Source organism: Phasianus colchicus, chromosome 2, assembly GCF_987193195.1.
Source record: "Phasianus colchicus chromosome 2, bPhaCol1.hap1.1, whole genome shotgun sequence".
NCBI classification, from domain to species: domain Eukaryota; kingdom Metazoa; phylum Chordata; class Aves; order Galliformes; family Phasianidae; genus Phasianus; species Phasianus colchicus.
Genome location: NC_143437.1, coordinates 8,983,957 through 9,002,647, shown reverse-complemented (window position 1 = coordinate 9,002,647; position 18,691 = coordinate 8,983,957). Strand labels below are relative to the sequence as shown.

The following is an 18,691-nucleotide window of genomic DNA, read 5'->3' as shown; positions in this document are numbered from 1 at the left end:
AAATTAAAGGGTCAAAACTTGTGCCCATAAAACACCATGGGAAGATATGCTGCCAATCCACTGAGATGATATCTCCCATTACTTTTCACTGCCTAGAACTGCAATGCCTAAGAAAGGAAGAGTAAAGCCTAAGGGAATATAAAAGGAAGATACACATGCAAAAAAGGTCAGAAATGAAGATAAACTAACTAGAGAACAGAACTACAGAACTGTAGTTCTGTATTTGCACTTACAATAGTTACAAAAACATGAACATCTCAGTAACAAATTGTCAGCACCCCAAAAAAACCTAAGGAGAAACCACCACCATTTTCCTTTAAATAAAAACAATCTGGGAGCGAGCTGTTAAACGGGTGTATGTTTCAGCAGTGCAACAGGAACTCATCCTATGTCCTTGCAAACTCTCCCAAAGAATTCTTTTCACATTCTTTTATGAGCAGACACAGTAGCAAGAAGTAAGAAATGACTGCATATGTGCAAGGTACATTCTACTCCTTTACCTGAGAGAAAAACAAAACAAAACAAAAACACCCATGGAACCTTTCTCACCAATTCAGGGCAGCTCAGTTTATGTTATGCATTGCAGATCCATGCAGTCTGCAGTTTGTAGAGCAGACCATTTTTATTCAGGAGATGTCTGAATATTTAACTCATCTTCAAAGAGAAAGCCACTAGCTGGGAATACCACAATAAAAAAAATCTCAACAACTGAGGAAAACAAAGTGCATAGACAGAACAGAATCATTCATTTGGAAAGAACCTACAGGGGTCATTGAGTCCAACTGCAAGAAGTAATTCATTGAAGCAAGACCTAACATCATAAAGGCAAGAGCATTTTATGGTCTTTCATGGTCAAGCTCTAGACGACGTATGCATACATCCTCCCCCCCTTCGTTTTATGTTTAATGGTAAAAGAAAATGTTGAACTAAGAAGTAAATGAGTTTACAGCTACCACAAGCCCTAAAACTAAAGACTGATAAACATGGTGGTGTGTTTTAATTATCATTATGCAAATCCTGCAGTATTTTCCGAACAGCATTCAAAGCAACTTGACTCACGCAGATAAAACTGAAGAGGTGGCATTTTTCTAAGGTTCTGATGGCACAGGTCAACAAGGATTAATCTCTGACAGGAGGCAAGGCTGTTTGGAACTGGAAGCAAGAAAAAGATTTAGCTATCTCCATTCTGAGTTGCAGGCACCAGTTTGTGATGGCAACAAACCTAAGTTGAAGAGTGCATGCTTTCAGGAGGACTCTAGAAAGATGAGACTGAACGCCTTACAGAATAAAGCGATTCCGCCTTCTGGAAAGCCACAACTAGACAAAACAACTACTACTGACTGGTAGGATACTTTAAGCATTCATACAATTTCTAAGCCGATAATAAACCAAAGATATCTTCTTCTCTAACACTATGCAAGCTTATTGTAACAGTTTATTTGATAAGCAAGTCTTAGTGTGCTCACATGTGGGATTTTTTGTATATGAAGAAAATTATTTCTGTATGAGAATTGAAATTCTTGGTACTTGCATAAAGCAAAAAAAATTTTTTTGGAATTTACATTTTAAGGTTTTAAACATCAATAATCAAATGAGACAGCTTATTACTCTTTGGAATTAGGTCATGCAGTGTAAGATAACATGATGACCTAAAAAGTGTAAGAATAGATCGGATTGATGCTCAACTCTATTTTTATTTGCTCAAAAGCTTGTGCTCTACAAGACATCTATTTTTATTTACTTTTTTTAACCACAAGGAAGAAGATAATAACTATACAGAGTACTTAAGACTCAGAATATTTCTTCTGTTCTTCTTTGGATGCAATGGAAATTAACTTATCTAAGAATCCAATCTTTTCTCAAACTCAGCTCATAGTGAAGCTCATTACATCAATCCTTATGTAGGTCACCCAAATCAGATGAGAAGGAAAGCATTCTGACAAAGGTCTGCGAGGTCAACTAGCACTATCAAAATGCTGAATATTAAAATACAGCTTATATACACAAGGCAAAAAACTTAAGTTCTTAGAACTGGCACAAAGCAGGCAAAGTGAAAGTTGACAACATGGAAGGAAACTGGCTGCAAGCCCAAAGCTTGTCCCCAGCTGTACTTCTTTAAAACTTATGGACAGTCACGAGCAGCTATTCACATCCCAGCCTCATCCACTAGGAAATTCACAGTCTAAAACCATCTACCACAAAACTATGTGTGGACGCTAATTTAAAAACCCACTCAATACTACAATGAATATTTTCCTTTTCAGAAGCCAGGAGCAGAAAGTGTTAACATTTGATTCAAAACTCTGGTTTCTTTCCAGAAAACATCCCCCCACTCTCCCCATTATACTAGCACCCAATTAAAGAAAAGTTAAAAACAAATACATTATCATGTGTATTTTTTATTAGACACACAGAATAACTGCACAGGTGCCTGCATACTTGATCTGCTTGTTGGATAACTCATTTTAGAAAAGGGAGGAAAGTTTTCTTAGAACTAGCAGCTTTAATAGTCAGCCCTGGCAGGTTTCAAACAATAGTACCAACAGACTAGAATAAGATAATTTTTTTTTCCTCTGGTATGTTTCCCCAGCTGATAACAGTATTACATCAAAGTAATAAACAGAACTCCAGGTGGCTGCTTTACAATTATTTTATTAAGGAGTTCCTTTCCTACTTCATAGGCAGCTTGACTCCTGCTCTGAGAAGCTTTCTTTGAGAAGAGACAAGGATCCCTTTTTGGATGCATTCCTCGTTAACAAAGCAATACTTTCAAAGCTGTGGCCTTGCTGCATGGTTCCTTGATGATACTGGGAAAAAGCTGACCAAGTAGATTTTAAGGGTGCAAGAATACTGTGTTTAAGCACTACATAAAAAAGGTACTTAGAAGCCCATCCTCATTACATTTCTACCAGTCGAGAAGGTCATCCTCCTCTTCGGCTTAAACACAGCAACTTTCAACTCATTAAAAACAGCACAGCCAGTGACAAGAATAAAAGCATCCCAAAAACACACTGTAAGAGGTTCATGTGTTTTATTCTGCATTACAGCTGACCACAGCAACTGTTCTGATCAACCACCATATTTTAGCTTCTGGCTGTGCTTCAACGCACCTAAACACCAGAAAAACCCAACCCTTCCTCCTCATCTTCCTCCCAAGAAAATTCCTACCTTCCCAGGAAAAGGCATCTCAAACAGGAGATCTAAAACAAACAGGAGGTATATGAGACAATATATTTTTCCCAATAAGCATAGTGTTGCTGAACTATTAAGCAGAAAGGTCATATTCGTTAATTACACGAAATCTGGATATTCATGATATCCATAAAGTATGAAGAATGAATTAGGAGTTTATAAATAACTCTCCTTAGCAATGCTAAAGAATGTACGTCAGGTGGGTTTTGTGCATCTGTTTCTGGTATCTTAAAAACAAAAAAGTGGGGGAAAACACAGTACAGGAGTGAGCAATTCAGTGAGAAGGCAGAGATTTTGCTTGAGGTTATCTACATCTGAAATCTCAAGTTTTCTGTAGCCTCTAACCGATCCATTCGCAGAGTTTCTCTTGCAGTGCACAGGAAGCTAAAGAAATCAGTCTCCCCTTGAAATGACAGGAAAGTTTATGTGTAATAAAACAATCCACGTCGCTAGGAATCTCATTATGACAATCACTATTGCAACTATTCAAGCATAACTCCCATAGAGCATAATCTCAGGGCACAATCATTTCACCCAACTCTCAGGAAATGAAAGCCTCCCACAGATCTCTTCACCACGAACCATGTCTGCACAGCACTGCTGTAATGCTGGGAGGGGGTGGTGGCAAAATCCCCTGCTACTACCCCCAGCAGCAGATTGAGAAATGCTTGCCATGCAGAGCCATCTGCCCTGCTGGGACTCTATCAGAGTTGACTGACATCTATCAATACATTGGCTCAGATGGAACCCAGTTATGTCAAGGAGCAGTGATATACTGAACTAGGATTTTCCTAAGATTCCTTAAAATAAAAAAAAAGTTTCTGAGATGCCTACCATGACAATTAAGGGCAGCCATCAATCTGTCTTGCAGCAGCAAACAAGCCAAGAAATAGGAAAATTAAATCAAGATGTAAGCTGAAATATTTCAGAATTTGTTAGACTAATAGGTGGAGTTAACACAACAGATTATATGCAAATGAAGGAGTGTTCTGGGACTCATTAGTAATTATTGTAGAAATTCTACACATATCTGGAGAAGTTTGCTGCAGAAATTTCCCTAGGGCTAGGTATCTAACTACCTTCAGCCTTCGCAGACCAGCAGCCTAGGGTGACTGAGAAGGTTTCCTTCTACAAGAGATTTCTTTTGAGCATCATTATGTCTCTTCATAGTTAAAACATTTAACAGAATAGAAAACAGCTAGCAACAATGCAAGTTTGGGCTCTTTTTAAGAATCTAGAGGTAAATCTCATCCATTTAAGACTAGAAAGAGGAAAACTTAAATTGGGAAGTGATTGGCCTAGAACTGTATATGATTGTGACAATAAAGTTAAAAGGCAAGTGAGATGAAAGACCAGACAGCTCTTCCTGTGTGCTGGAGGTGAGATGGACACCGCCAGCACGGTGTTTACCTCTCTAAGCAGGAAGAAAAAGCAGACCATTAGTGCTTTAAAGCTTACTGGTTTGGGCTGTCATTCCTTTCTGTCTGTACCTTACAATTATGTTACAGTAAAGGAAGAAAAAGCAAAATCAGCCATCAACATAAGCACTCTGTATAATTAAATGTTACTGTAGGGAAACAGGACCACCATGAAAACAGCACAGTTTGATTAATGGGTTTTTATAGGTCCCAGATAACACTTGCATGTAGTCTGCTGGATTGTTTTGTTTCTGAAGGCTACAAAACCTTTTTTTTTTTTTTTTCTTTTAATCCCTACTGGTACAATCACATATCACACACCTAAAGAAGTTTCCAAGTTGTATTTGGCTGCAGTTGCCATTTACCTAAAACCGTTGATCCAGGAGGAAGCAAACAGACACCACATGGACTCAGACCCTGTAACCTTGACATAGCAGGGAGGGAAAAACACTCTGAGTGAATAATACCCATGGTTTTGGATACCCAACAGCACATCACTAGAAAAAGATAACTGTGAACTGCTAAAGTTAGAGTACATATTCTGCTGTTTCTTCTGGCTGTTTCTCCTAACTCACCATTACAGTGATACTAAACACACGCACTGCTTCCTTCTCCCTTACCTGCAGCCCAAGTACTACCATCAACATTCATGCTATTTTGAACATCATGGTGGAAATGGAGAATTACAAATTACCAGCATTTGAACAGCCTGACTAGAAACAGTATGCTGAAAACCTAAAAACACTACAGGACAAGAGGAGAAGAAGAGAGGTAGGTAGTGGGGGGAAACTGAACCAAGAATACCCCCAGATTACTGTTGTTCTATTGAGCAAAAGGGACAGAATCCCTACTGCACGGATATTTACTTGTAATCTGACTTTCAAAAAGGCCATTTGATGATGATTAAGACAGCAACAATAACAAAAACAAAGCAAGCCTCATTTAGCCTTGGCTCAATCAAAAGCATGTTGTATTTAATATAGTTTCGAATGATCCTGCATTTTTTTGAAGACTTGCTCTGAGTCAGACGTATCTGATCACTATTTACTCAAAACTTTTCAAAATGCCTTTCCTAGTATTCTATTACTTGAATTACAAACTCCAAAGTGTCTGACAAGAGCAGGAAAGCATGGCTCTGTTTAGCTGCAGGGAAATGACAGCGTAAAAACAACATGGGGAACTACAGCAAAACCAAGCAACATCAGGGCTTGGAAAGAAAATTCTTTGTTAGGCATTACTTATTTGTTAGCATGTATGTTCTTAGGATGGGTCACGAAAGCTAACACCAAATTATAAAATACCATTGTTGTTGGAAACTTCTGTTTTGAATCTAATTTTGTTAATGACAGTAAAAATGAAAAACTGCCATCAATAGTACTGTAGGAGGAATGGCCAAACAGTTGTTAAGAAAGCAAACTGTATAGGACAACCAACCATATTCAAGCCTTCTACTCTGGGAGATAAGACTAAAAAGGTTCCCTATTTGGTTTTAAAATACCAGCGCATTATGTAAATACAAATTAGATGAGCATTGTGGTCTGCCTTCCATCCCCAGCACGTGTTATAAAACAAGCGTCAGGAAAGCTAGAAACAAAGTTATGTATTTGATGCTCAAGGAAGCTGCAGTACTGAGAGGATTTCCTCTTCCTTGCTCTGTGGGACAAGGATTTCTGAGCATCTCAACAGTACAGTTACTACAGCAGCTACTGAAGTAGCTGTAACTACAAAGTATTCACAACATTTCAGAGACAAAACCAGCAAAAAACTAAACCAAAACACCAGCAGCCATAACTGCTACTATATGTGCATACGTGCATGGAAGAGGTGCAAGAGGTAAAAGCTGAAGTGCATTTAACATTTATTATCGGGTTTTTTGGCAGCTAATTACTAATTTCTTTAAAAATAAAGTATGAAGTAAAAGTGAAGAGGTGGCTTAGATTAAGTTTTCAAATTGAGATGTGTTCACAATGAATTCTCCCAAATTTAGAGCTTTGCAGATGATGCCCTGTATCTAGATGAACTATATATCAGTACTGACAATGTCTTGAAGAAACTGTTTTTCCCATGGTCCCAATCTGGCCAAAGCTCTGTTTTAGTAAGCAATACAGAAACATGATCTGATGAAGAAAGTAATAATTGCCAACAGCTTCAACTGCAGATTTTTTGATTTGCAAATGAGAGGTGTTTGTAATCTGTACTTCAAATTTACTCTTAACAGCATTAAGAGAGATGATGAAGTCATAAGCTTGGTTATCTGACAGCAAGCATAAGTGACAGAGCAGAATACAACTACCAATCTTTCCACATTGCCTAAGACATCCAGAAGTAAGTGCTGGAAGTTTTCACCACCTTGTTTTTCATTCCTCTGCTGCCTTTTCCACCCAGTCTCTGTGTATAACCACAGCAGAATCCTGAACTTTGTTTCTTGTTAAATAGCTGCTCATTCTTATGCACCCAACTTTCCATTCTGCTTAACTTCCGCAGTTCTGGGAGTTCACCCATTTTACAACACATTTTATCTAGAAAACCGTGCGCCTTAATACGCAGCATCTCCTTTCATGTCTGGATAGAACCGTCACTATCGATCTGCATTGCGTATTTTCTCTCTGGCACATACACAAAGCATGGTAATTAGAGGACAAGATACTCTGGCAATTCAGTGGACTAAATATATGCAGGAAAAAGTAAGTGAATCATTAAACCCTTTGTCTGATTGTACATGCATTTTCTGAATATTTTTGAGACGGAACAGTTTATCTGGAAAATTAATGATAATATTAAAAGATGCCATGAGTCCCCTCACTGGATCTCTTCTGTCCCACAAGTGTTGACTCCCCTTTCCCTGCTCCCTCCCATATTCCCAACTGTTCCACAAGCCTGTGCCACTTGATCCTCTCTGTTTTACTTTTTCAGGAACAGTAAGTGCTGAACAAATACATGTAGCCTGGAAATGCTGCCCTTTGCATGTGCATAGCTGCTGAGCATTCTTCTCCAAACAATTCTGATTATATATACAAAAATATATCATAGAAAGAGACATGTATGTGACCTAGGAGCAGTTCCAAGCACACTGATCTACCAGAAAGAATAAGCACTTCTCACTTTACCAAAATAATTTTGCCTGGTGCATCAATAGACTGGTCTGGTCAGTCACAATAGCTCAGTAGAGGAGGGCTGCCACTCTTAACTTACTGTTGTTTTTAGATCACCCAACTGTACCCTTAAAAGGCTGCAGGAATAAAGAAAAAATTAGGAAGGAACACCGTACTGCAAACCAGGTGAATGGCTAAAAAGCCTCCCGGTTAGGTTTTGTGTGACAGAATCTTATAGATAATATTTGAATGGTTTGTCCTTCAAAATAGATAATTATCTGAAAAATGAAAAATAAATAACCACCAACCCACTGTAAAACTTATCTTACAAGTGTACACAAAGGGAGAAAGCACGAAGGCACTGGAAACACATAAATGAACAAAATTTCATCTGAACATAATGAGATGCTTCTTTATGGTGTGGGTGCAGCACTGGCACAGCTTTCCCAGACTTGCTGTGCAGTCTCCTCCTTGATGGTCTTTAGCAGCCACCAGGACATGGGTGGGCACCCTGCTCTGGGTGGCCCTGCTAGACCATGGGCTAGAGCACACAGCCTGCAGAGGCCCCTTCCAATCTAAACCACCCTGAGATTCTGAAGCAAACTTCAGCACCTCTGTATTCCCTTCTCCTCTCTGCACATTTGTAAGAACCTCAGCCAAAGCTAGTTCTTGCCACTCTGAATTATCTTAGCATCCTGGCATGAATGACCAAATCAAAGTACCTAACAAGAAAACTGTTGTCTCAATAATCACACAGCTCTCTCTCATGGCTTGTTAGGAGCATGGCCATGTAGTTAATGAAGAGAGAAGTCACCATCACAGGACAATTAAATCATTGCTTGACTTTAATGTGCTGAACAGTCAGGTAACCACTCTCCTACAGGAGATGCTCTGGGCTCCAGGTCATCTTCATGTCCCTCTACTGGACTCTCTCCAAAAGTTCCCTGCCCTTCTTCAAAAGGGGAGCCTAGAACTGGACACGGTACTCCAGATGTGGCTTCACCAGAGCACAGCAGAGGATGATCACCCCTCTCACCCTGCTGGCAATGCTCAAAGACGCACCCCAGGATACCATTAGCTTTCCTGGCCACAAGGGCACACTGCTGGCTCACAGTCATGACCTACCTTCACAACTGCAAATTCAAGCATGCTAGAACACACTGAAAAAACCCCACAACTAAGATCCATACCAGCTAGAAAAACAGCATAGTAATATATTCAATCTCCTACACCTCTATTTTAAATTACACTCAATTTGCTAAAAGTGAAACCACATGCAATAGCTCTCCCTTACAAGGTATGTTCTCAAACTAATGAAACTACAGGCTGCACTAAGATGGTTATGTAACACCAGTGAATTAAATTTATTTTCTTTGCCCTATTTTCTGTCAGTCTTGGTAATCATCACCCTGGTTTCAGCTTCGTTCATTGAGTGATCCTGTCACAGTCTCACTCGTTCCTTACTTACCAACCTGACACACCTGCAAACTACTCAATTGTTCCACTGTTACTCATTTGTAAGAACACCTAGAGAGACAGCCATGTTAGTCACTACAGACAGAGCAGGGAGGGAAACCCAAGCTTACCCTGATGAGCTTTGTAGACGGGTTCACAAGCACAACTGGAACAGCAGAAGATAAGCACACTAATTAATTGAGCCCTCCACCCCCTGCGCACAAGCATATACCAGCATGCTGAACATGCAGTTTTGCGATTACATGAACAATGTTCATTTCTCTTTTTCCCTGCTTGCTAACAGAGAAGAGATGGCCATAAGCAATCTGGAAGGATGGCCACATTGGTTAAAAACCCTGTTCTCAATGACTTGCTTGAAACTGACAGAGCCAATTCAGAACTGCCATCTCAAGATGCTTTACTTGATTCACGAGCATATGAATGATTAATGTTTCCCAGATGTATGCCAAGAAGGTTTTAAAAGACACTGCAACTTACATTCTTTCAACTGCTGCTTACTTCTAACATCATTGCTATACAATGGGAGCAGAATAGGTATTTTATTTGAATTCCTTTGAATTTAAATACTGCGGAAAACTGCTGGTTTTCCTGACAAGAAAAGAAGGACCTAGTGAACACCAGCTCCCAACATTAGATCTGAATTAATTTACTCTCTGCCAAGGCTTAGAAGAGCAATTCAGCACCAGGAGTCCTTCATTTCATTAACTACAAGTAACTCATTTTTCTTTACTGGACTTGCAAACTATGCAGAAACAATTGTGGTCATTAATCCATAATTGAAATTTTAACAGAACAACCACTTTTCCTCTGCAAGATAACAAAAGCATCTTGATGTCACACAAGCAATACATGTGTTTCAGAAAGCTACAACCTCACACAAAAAGCATATGGATAGCAGTTAAGCTTGTCAAGAGCACACACATCCCATGGTTTCTCTGTGCTTTCAAGGGCTGGACAAGCAGGCATTATTCAAAACCTGCGAAAGGTGAAGTTTCTGGACAGCAAGAATAGATGGTTACTTTGAAATACAGACTGCATCTTGAAGAACCTCATTACTGTACAGTAGCTAGCTAACAGCATTTTCCCCTTCCTTCACCTGCTACATGTCAGAGCATAGCCCACCACTGACATAAACTAACAAGAAAGGATCATAAAAACTACTGTGCATCTGTCAAATGATGATTTAAACTAAGCAGCCTGATTTGATGATCAGGATTCAATCTTTGATGTGTAACACCTGACAGTCAGTGAATTATTTCTTGCCAGTGCTGTGTGGATCTGTGCTACTGACAGAAGACAGGAAACAGGACAGAACCAGAACTATGATAGAATGAATCCTCACTTCCAGTTTATCAGCAGAACCAACACCAGCAGCAGACTGATGCACTCAACTACCTACAGGGACATTCTGGGAAAACATTATTGTGGCTGGAAGTGTGCAGTCACAAGCAGAAGTGAACAAGTAAATGAAACAAACTGCTGTAGAGATGTATTTCCTCGAAGAGATACCTGATGTGTTCCTTAAAAGTGTAGAGGAACATTTCTGGAAAAAGACACTATTAGAAACATTTCCAGGAAAAACAAGCAAACCCCAAACGTACTCAGGCTCTGACAGGACCTGCAGGAGGTTCCATCTTTTATTGATGGAAGTTTGAGATCTCTATCAAAAAACAGGTACGTATTTCTACACATAGATGCTACACAGGAATAAAAATAAATCTTAAATACGGAGAAGTGTCAGGGCCTACTTCATCTTGCCCTTGTCCTTTCAACTTTTCCTGCACGTTTTGATCTTGGAGAACTGCAGTCTTCAGAGAACACTGGTCAATGCCAACAATTCAGCTCCAATCCAACATTAACCATCACTTCTATAGATAAGAGGTTTTCATTGACAGTTGCCTCGAAGGAAGCCTTACTAGAGTGTCCAACTCTTTCAAAAAGAAAACCTCTATAAAGCGTCTACAAATTGACTGTATATTTTAGACAGACTTTCTATAACTAGACGATCATTAAGGTCCCTTCTGACCCAAGTCATCTATAATTCTCAGAGTCCTGCAGAGTTCAAACTTAGAACAGGAGGCTCACAAAACTCATCAACTGTTAATTACACACCATCTAGAATAGTATCCCTTGACTTCTGCTCATTGTTTTTGTTGTAGCAGAATGGGTATAATGTAAATGTTCTGCTATCTATCAAGGATATTTTACCACAAGTACAATGAGATTTGTACTGTTTTCTATTATATTTTGTTTGACAACACAGAATATTAGACATCTTTGATATATTAATGCTTAACACAGTCACTAAAAATTGACAAAAAATGTATTCTGTCAGCTTGAATTCTCAAGATGTTTATTTACAAGCAATATTCACTTAAAAAAAAAACTGTTTCTGTTCCATAACAGTAGAATAAACAAACAGTAAAAATACCAGTGCTTTTATTCAAGTAATATTAGTTCAGATATAACTTTTCTGTGTAGAGTAGCTATTAGAACTGACTTTTAAGGATAAATCTTCAAAATGATAGCTTTCACAATGCAACAGGCCTCACAACTCTGAATTAATCCTGAAGTTTCCTACAGGAATCTTTTCCCTCCATATATCAACATCTGTCCTACGCTCCAGATGTTATAAATACACCAAGTGAGTTAGCTGTCTTATGGTTAGCTGGTTACTTGGTTTTTCATTTCCAAGCTCAAAAAACACTATCTTGGTAGGAAATACTGCCTCTAAAAACTTGCTACCTCTGTTAAGGAGAGATGGCTAGCATTAATTCATCAAGAGCTGTAAATCCCTTTCCAGGCCATTTTGTTGTTGTTGTTGTTCTCACCGCCCCAGTATGAATAACAAAGAATCCCACACCACCATTTTCCTTCATTTTTTGCTTACCACGTCCTGTAACAGAAAGCTGTGAGAAGAGTTGTTATTTGTTTTAGAAATCTGCTGTTATTAGATATCAATCATATGGGAAAATATATTTACCACTATAAATCTATTAATACATGTAAGACGATCTAACACAAAATTTCTGTTAAGTTTGAATTTCAGTGTTTCTGACTACAAACTTCACTTGCAGGGAAAAAAAAAGGCAGCAAAAGAAGACTCTGGTGTGCACTAAGCTGTACACAAACTGACCTGCTGCAGTTGTTTTCCCCAAATATTTTTAAAAGTTTAAGTCACAAGGCACTAAGAGTCTGAAGACTTCACAGCACAATCCCTCAGTCTATGCTACCTCTTCAGCCAGGACTTGCTTTTTTGATAATTCAGGCAGAGAAGAAAAACATTTTAGAGTATATCCAGCGATTTCTAAGATACACTGCCTTCAATTCCTACTCACAGAAGCTCAGCACACTTTCCCTCCACATCAGTAACCATACAAAACACTGCAGATATCTTTGCTGCCTTTTTCTCTTGAAGTTCCCTTCAAACCTCCTTTGGGAGCGCACCCAACAAGTGAGCTCTGTGTTTTGACCACAAAGCAGACTTCTCTGAGGCTGAATTGCCTACATTCAGCCACTCTCTTTTAAGGCTCAGAAGAGGCTGAAGGGCATCTACACTGAGTAAGGACACTTACTTACACTTGGTTGTCCTCTACCCCAGCCATCCTTAATTGCTGAAGTACAAATCTACATCTACATCTCCTTCCACTTACAGGCTGGTCTGTGAAGACACACACGGCAGGAAAAAAGCCTTTTCTTTTGACCAGAAGTTCTGAAACTGCTCTAGTTTCAGCTGAAGAAACTATTATTCACACCTTCCCCCTGTCATCAGCTTCCTCATCCGATCAAGCTCTGCTGGTGCTAAGTAGAAGTTATTCATCATGCTAATGCTTAACTGATTTGTAGGCAACACAGCGGTTCACACTAAATAGAAATGGTACATATGCAGACTGAGAGTATAAGAAATGCTTCAGGATAACATAAAAAAAGTCCTTAAGCCTGGTTACAACCACCGGATTTAGTACTAGCAGTAACTTCAGGCTTTGCATATAGGGAGGAGGATGATGATTCCTTTCAGCAATGTACATCCATTACTTTTAATTAAACATACATAGCAGCAATTCACATGTATTGGGGTTCCTATCTGGTACAAAGAAAAACATATAACAATAACATATTCAACATTTTCTGGATTAAATGCACAAGTTAAAAGCAGTTACCAGAGTGAGAAAAAAAAAAACAACAATTAAACGTTTATAACCATGTAGCTTTGGAGAGGGAACGTGATATTTAGAGCTCAGACTAGCTTTACTGCCAGGCAGTAAACTGTTGTGTACATATAATTTAGCACACACAAAGCAGTACTACACTAACAAGACCTAGAGCAGCAGTGAGGGAAAAGACCTGAAACTCGCTACTTTTTAGCAACTATACTCTGTTAGAATCATTCACTCTATGGTGGTGCCATATATTAGAAAATGTCAGCATTCCTATGAAAAAATAGGTGAAGAGCTGTGAGATAACAGGATTTGAAGAATGCGTTAATTACATTTCACACTCAAGAGGTACTGTCCCCAAATTTTTAAGGCAGATTTTTAAGCTAAAGAAAGCATTTTAAAACTATCTTTTGCATTCTCATAAAACGAACAAAAAGGAGAGTAGCTTTCCTTTAGGAAAAAGGAAGCAATGGACTGTGGCTACAGATCTGAAAACCTTCAGCTATGAAAGTGAGCCAGCAGTGCACCTGCACCCAGAAGCTCAACTGTATCCTGGGCAGCATCCAAAGAGGGGTGGCAGCAGAGGTGATTTTCCTCCTCCGCTCTGCTCTCTTGAGACCCATCTGGAGTACTGTGCCCAGGCCTAGGGCTGTGAAGGATGTGGAGCTGTTGAAGCAGGTCCAAAGGTAGGGCACAAAGATGTTCAGAGGGCTAGAACACCTGTCTTATGAAGAAAAGTTGAGGGAACTGGGCTTGCTCAGCTCTGGCTGACCTCAGTGTGGCCTTCCAGTACTTAAAGAGAGCTTATAAATAGGAGGAAGACTGATTTTCTATATGATCTAATAGTGAGTAGGACAAGACAGAATGGCTTTAAAATAGAAAAAAGGGAGATTTGTATTAGATGTTAGGAAGAAATTCTTTAGTCAAAGGGTGGTGAGGCCCTGGCACTGCTGCCCAGAGCTGTGGTGCCCCATCCCTGGAGGTGCCCAAGGCCAGGTTGGATGGGCCCTGGGCAGCCTGAGCTGGTGGGAGGCAGCCCTGCCTACAGCAGGGTTTGGGGCTGGGTGGGTTTTAGGGTCGCCTCCAACCCAAGCCATCCTGTGATTCTATGAAAGTGGCTAGCATGGAAGAGAATCATACAAAGCTAAAGACTTCTAGAATCAATGCAGAAACAAAATAATCAATACAAACACAGAGCAAAAACAAAACAGGAAACCTTTTTTTGATGCCCTTAGCAGACAAACACAGAACTGCAGATGCTTGAGTAAAGAACAGTTCAAAATGAATTTTTCATCTTCTACAAAGTGAAACCCTGCTGTGAACTTGTGCTCACTGTAAAGACTGAATAGCTCCAAATTCCCAGGAAAGAAAAGGCTAGGGATGAAAAGAGGGGAAAGAAAAGATTGTGCCATCACCAAATTCTCCCCTCTTATCACAATAAATGACAGAGACAAGAGGCCAGCGCATAAAACAGAAGTTAAATGCCATTTAAAATCCATAGGAATACACCAGGACTCCACAGCTTTTCCTCTTCCCTGACACACTCAGTGGGACAGCCTCATACATGATAGCATGCTTGCCAACAAAACTGTTGGTAATACATCTTTTAGGGATCATGGTATGGGAATACAAAGATCAAATTCAAGGCAACTAACTCATGGATGTGAGCATGTGAAAAGCTGGCCTATACATCTGGTGAGTAATTTATTAGAAACATTAGACTAAAAATCATTTTGAAAGTGGAACTGACCTAAATTTTGCCAGTATGGGAAAAGAATTATTTATCACTAACTTTTCCAGTAATTACAACTGCCATTTTTCTTCAGTTTACTATAATATTTTTTGTTTTGTTTTTAAATATCAACAAAAATCAAATGAATTAACTTTCATTTCCTGGGCATTCTTGAGGCAATCACTCAAGACAAATATTTCCACTACACCTGAAAGAAAAAAAAAAGTTGTCAAAAATTTGCTTTTGCCTACCAAATGACATGATTTAGGTGGACAGCTGTACAAAAGGTTTGATTCCAGACTGTTTGTTCCCTGAGTTACATACACCAAGGAGGAGGTGCTCCAGACATGTCCTACTGTGTGTTTAGAAGGCTCCACACTCAGCCTGTGGGCCCCACCAGTTATTTCTAGACACTGTAAATGCACAGTCAACCCTGAGATAGATTCTGAGACCTACAAAATGTATATAGGTTATGTGCTGGTAAAAACATTAGATGTGTTCCCTTTAATAGATATGTCCTCTGCTGGACATCCTAGAAAAGTAGGGAGAAGTGTTCTCCGATTATCCATTGTGCATCAGTTACCTTTCATAAGCCACCCAGTTATTCTCAGATCAAGTGAAGTCATCAGTGCTTTTTCCTCTCGATTCACAGCAGCATGTGCAACCCTGATTAGCACCCTTAGGAAGGCACAGGCACACGCCCTTACTCGGAAACCTGTAAAAAACCTATCAGAAACAGTTATCTTAAGAACTAGTGCAAAATCTCAGTGTCTGAATTTTTCACATGATGCTTTCTCTAGCTCGAGTCTGAATGTATTTCCTTCAGTCTTTGTGCCTTCACAAATAACACTTGCAGTAAGAATACAATTTTCTTGCACCATATGTACGGCTCAGTGCGCCCAGAAATACACCTATGCCTTGACAACTGTCATGATTGTTACATGTTAGAACTGCAAAAAGCAGCCTGTAAGAAGACAGAATGCACATTATATGAATTTAATTTATTCTCGCAGAAATGCCCACTTTTCCTCTCGGGATTTTAAATTAATTGCACAAACAATTAAGGCAACCCCTACTCTCTTCCTTACTCACAAACAAGGGCTCTGACTGACATGTAGTGGCAAATTAAAAAAGTCTGCCAGCTGAAGCAAGCCTCAACCCTGCCAGCTGCCCCTTCAAATACAAGTTGTTACCCCAATGACAGATGGCCGTACAGCTCCTGGCAAGTCAAGAGCAGCTCCAGGTTTCAGCCTAGCATAATTAAACAACCCAACTGCAATCCCCCCTTACCTTAATATGCTGCCCTGAAAGATCAAAGCACCATCACAACCAGATTTGGAGCCGTTCAGTGATCCTTGCCTTGAACAGGGATCAGCTGGGAATGGGACAAATCACCCCCTCTTCCCATCTGATTTTGTATCCTGGGACAAGCTGAGCACTAAAATAAGACAGGTACTGAACCAAGAGAAGCAGCGTAATTTCCAAACTACAATGTCAACTTCAAGAGCCTTAAAGCATCAAGCTCAGTGCTGTGCTCTGCCAAGGATGCGATTCATAATCAAGGGAAATCAGTTTAGGATGACACTGCTACCAGAAAAGACAGAACAGGGCTTTTCCCACCAGCTCTCTTATAGAACATAAAGAGTCTGTACAGATGCACTGACACTAGAATCCATGAAGAACGGAAAGCAGAAACAAAGCACCAAATCACTTTTGGTGGCATTCTGAATCAGACTGCTTAAGCCAATAAGGCCATGCCAACAGACTTCCCTGCTGACTCTGGGCAAGTTGGGACATTTCTTACTGCTTTTGCTTTCTGCTGCTGAAGTCAGAGCAATGGCACTTCATTGCATCACAGGCATCTAATGATGGCAGCTACAGAACAACTGGAAGACTACGTACAAGGCACAAGTGCATGACAAACATCCAAACAAGGTGATTTCTTACCTGTATCTGAAATTACCATAGGTCACAATTATCCCACTCTTTTTTTTTTTTTTACAGAGGTTATAAGAAACATTGCCCCACACTGAATCCCTGAACAGTTCCTTATGGTATACATTAAGAACTTACTTAAGAAAAAAACTTCTGCGAGGAGTCAGGAACCTCCTGGACTAGGAACTATCCCTTATCCTAGCTCCATCTACTGCATTACTACTTTTGGAGCTACTGACAGGAAACCACCACTGAATCACCCCTCCTGCTTTTCAGAAAAAGTTGAATATGCACAAATGCACAAATGAATCTCAATTCTAAGAGGAAAAAAAAGCCAACTTTTTACTTAGTTTGAACGAACCCCTATGATCACATTAAGGCTCTCACTGCAAGAAATTTTCATCTACATAGGGAGACTACCAGCTAGGTTCAGACAGAGGGATGCTTGCCTTGGGATGAAATTTAGGAAATTTATCACCTATGTGTATTTATAAAAAAAGGATCACATGTATATATTTTTAAACTGATCCACAAGAACAGTACAAACAGGATTTTTGGACACTACTAACCTCTGTGATTTTGATATTCTGATCTATACCTTTTTCTCTCCTTCTCAAAACACATTTTGATTTCAGAAGCTACAGGAATTAAAACTTAAATCCTGTAATCAAAGATGAAAAAAAAAAAAATTAGTTTGCTGAAACATGTTTGCCCTCTTCTGCAAAGTACAGAACTGGGGTCCAGAGGAGGCAACAAAACAAGACAGATACCTTCTTTACATCCCATAAATCTTAGGAAAGATGAAGTAACGAGGCTCAAGCAGTTCCCCAGCCACCATAATGCACACACAGTATTTTTTATTACTGCAAATATTATCCTTTCTCCCAACAGGACACTATAAACAAGCATTAAGAAAAATCATAGTCAACGTTTAACACCCCAGACGTATGGCAGAACTTTACTGACTGCACTGGCATTGGAACGTCACAAAGATACTGACACAGATGAAATCTTCAGTTTCCTCCTGCTACGTAAAACTTGTTCATTATGAAAGCAGCAATTACTTCCACCACTCAAGTTACATGAAAAGTTGAAAAAGTCTGCCCTCCCCAGCCCTTAGAGCAGTGCTTTGGTGGACTGTGTCTGTTGTTTGCCAACGCTGGAGGTCCAATCTTGCTGGAAAGGGTGAAAAAGAGGGCAGCATCCAAAGTATACTGAGCCTGAAAATCATTGTGCCAACTCACTAAGTGTTTCAGCCACTACTCATCTGATTGTATAATGCTTCAGATTTTGCATATGAAAAGATACACTGGCAGCTCATAGTGCTCTTTATGATCTCGGGCATTAAGGAGACCGAAATAAATGATGCAAGCTATGCAGACTGTCACAGTCTGACCAAGAAGATGATAATTAATCTATTCTTAAAGCATCAGCGGATGGCAGGTACTGCTTGGTATATCTTTCAAACAGTTAAAAATCATGATTTTGCCATACACAATCTATTTTTAACTTCCACTATATTAAATGGTGTTGAAGCAACCCACAGCAGAGTGTACGCTCAAATCTCTAGTTTATTGGAAAAAGTAACCCAGAAAACAAGACAGAAAAAAACCATGAAGTGAATGCAAAAAAAATTAACTTAAAAGGACTAATCCATCGTATCAATATTGAAAATTTCAAATAAAATTG

General features: G+C 39.5%; 1 protein-coding gene across 4 annotated transcripts in view; it reads right to left on the bottom strand.

The window, feature by feature from the left end:
• FBXO11 (F-box protein 11) overlaps positions 1-18,691 on the bottom strand; it is a 65,097-nt gene that overhangs the window by 35,652 nt on the left and 10,754 nt on the right. The window contains exon 1 of one of the 4 annotated variants that reach the window (XM_031598874.2): positions 15,651-18,651. The exons of the other annotated variants lie outside the window; for them this stretch is intronic. Coding sequence (XP_031454734.1) covers positions 15,651-15,693 — 43 coding nt within the window. The 5' untranslated portion in view covers positions 15,694-18,651. Of the gene's footprint in view, positions 1-15,650; positions 18,652-18,691 lie in introns of those variants that run through there. 4 annotated transcript variants of the gene reach the window in all.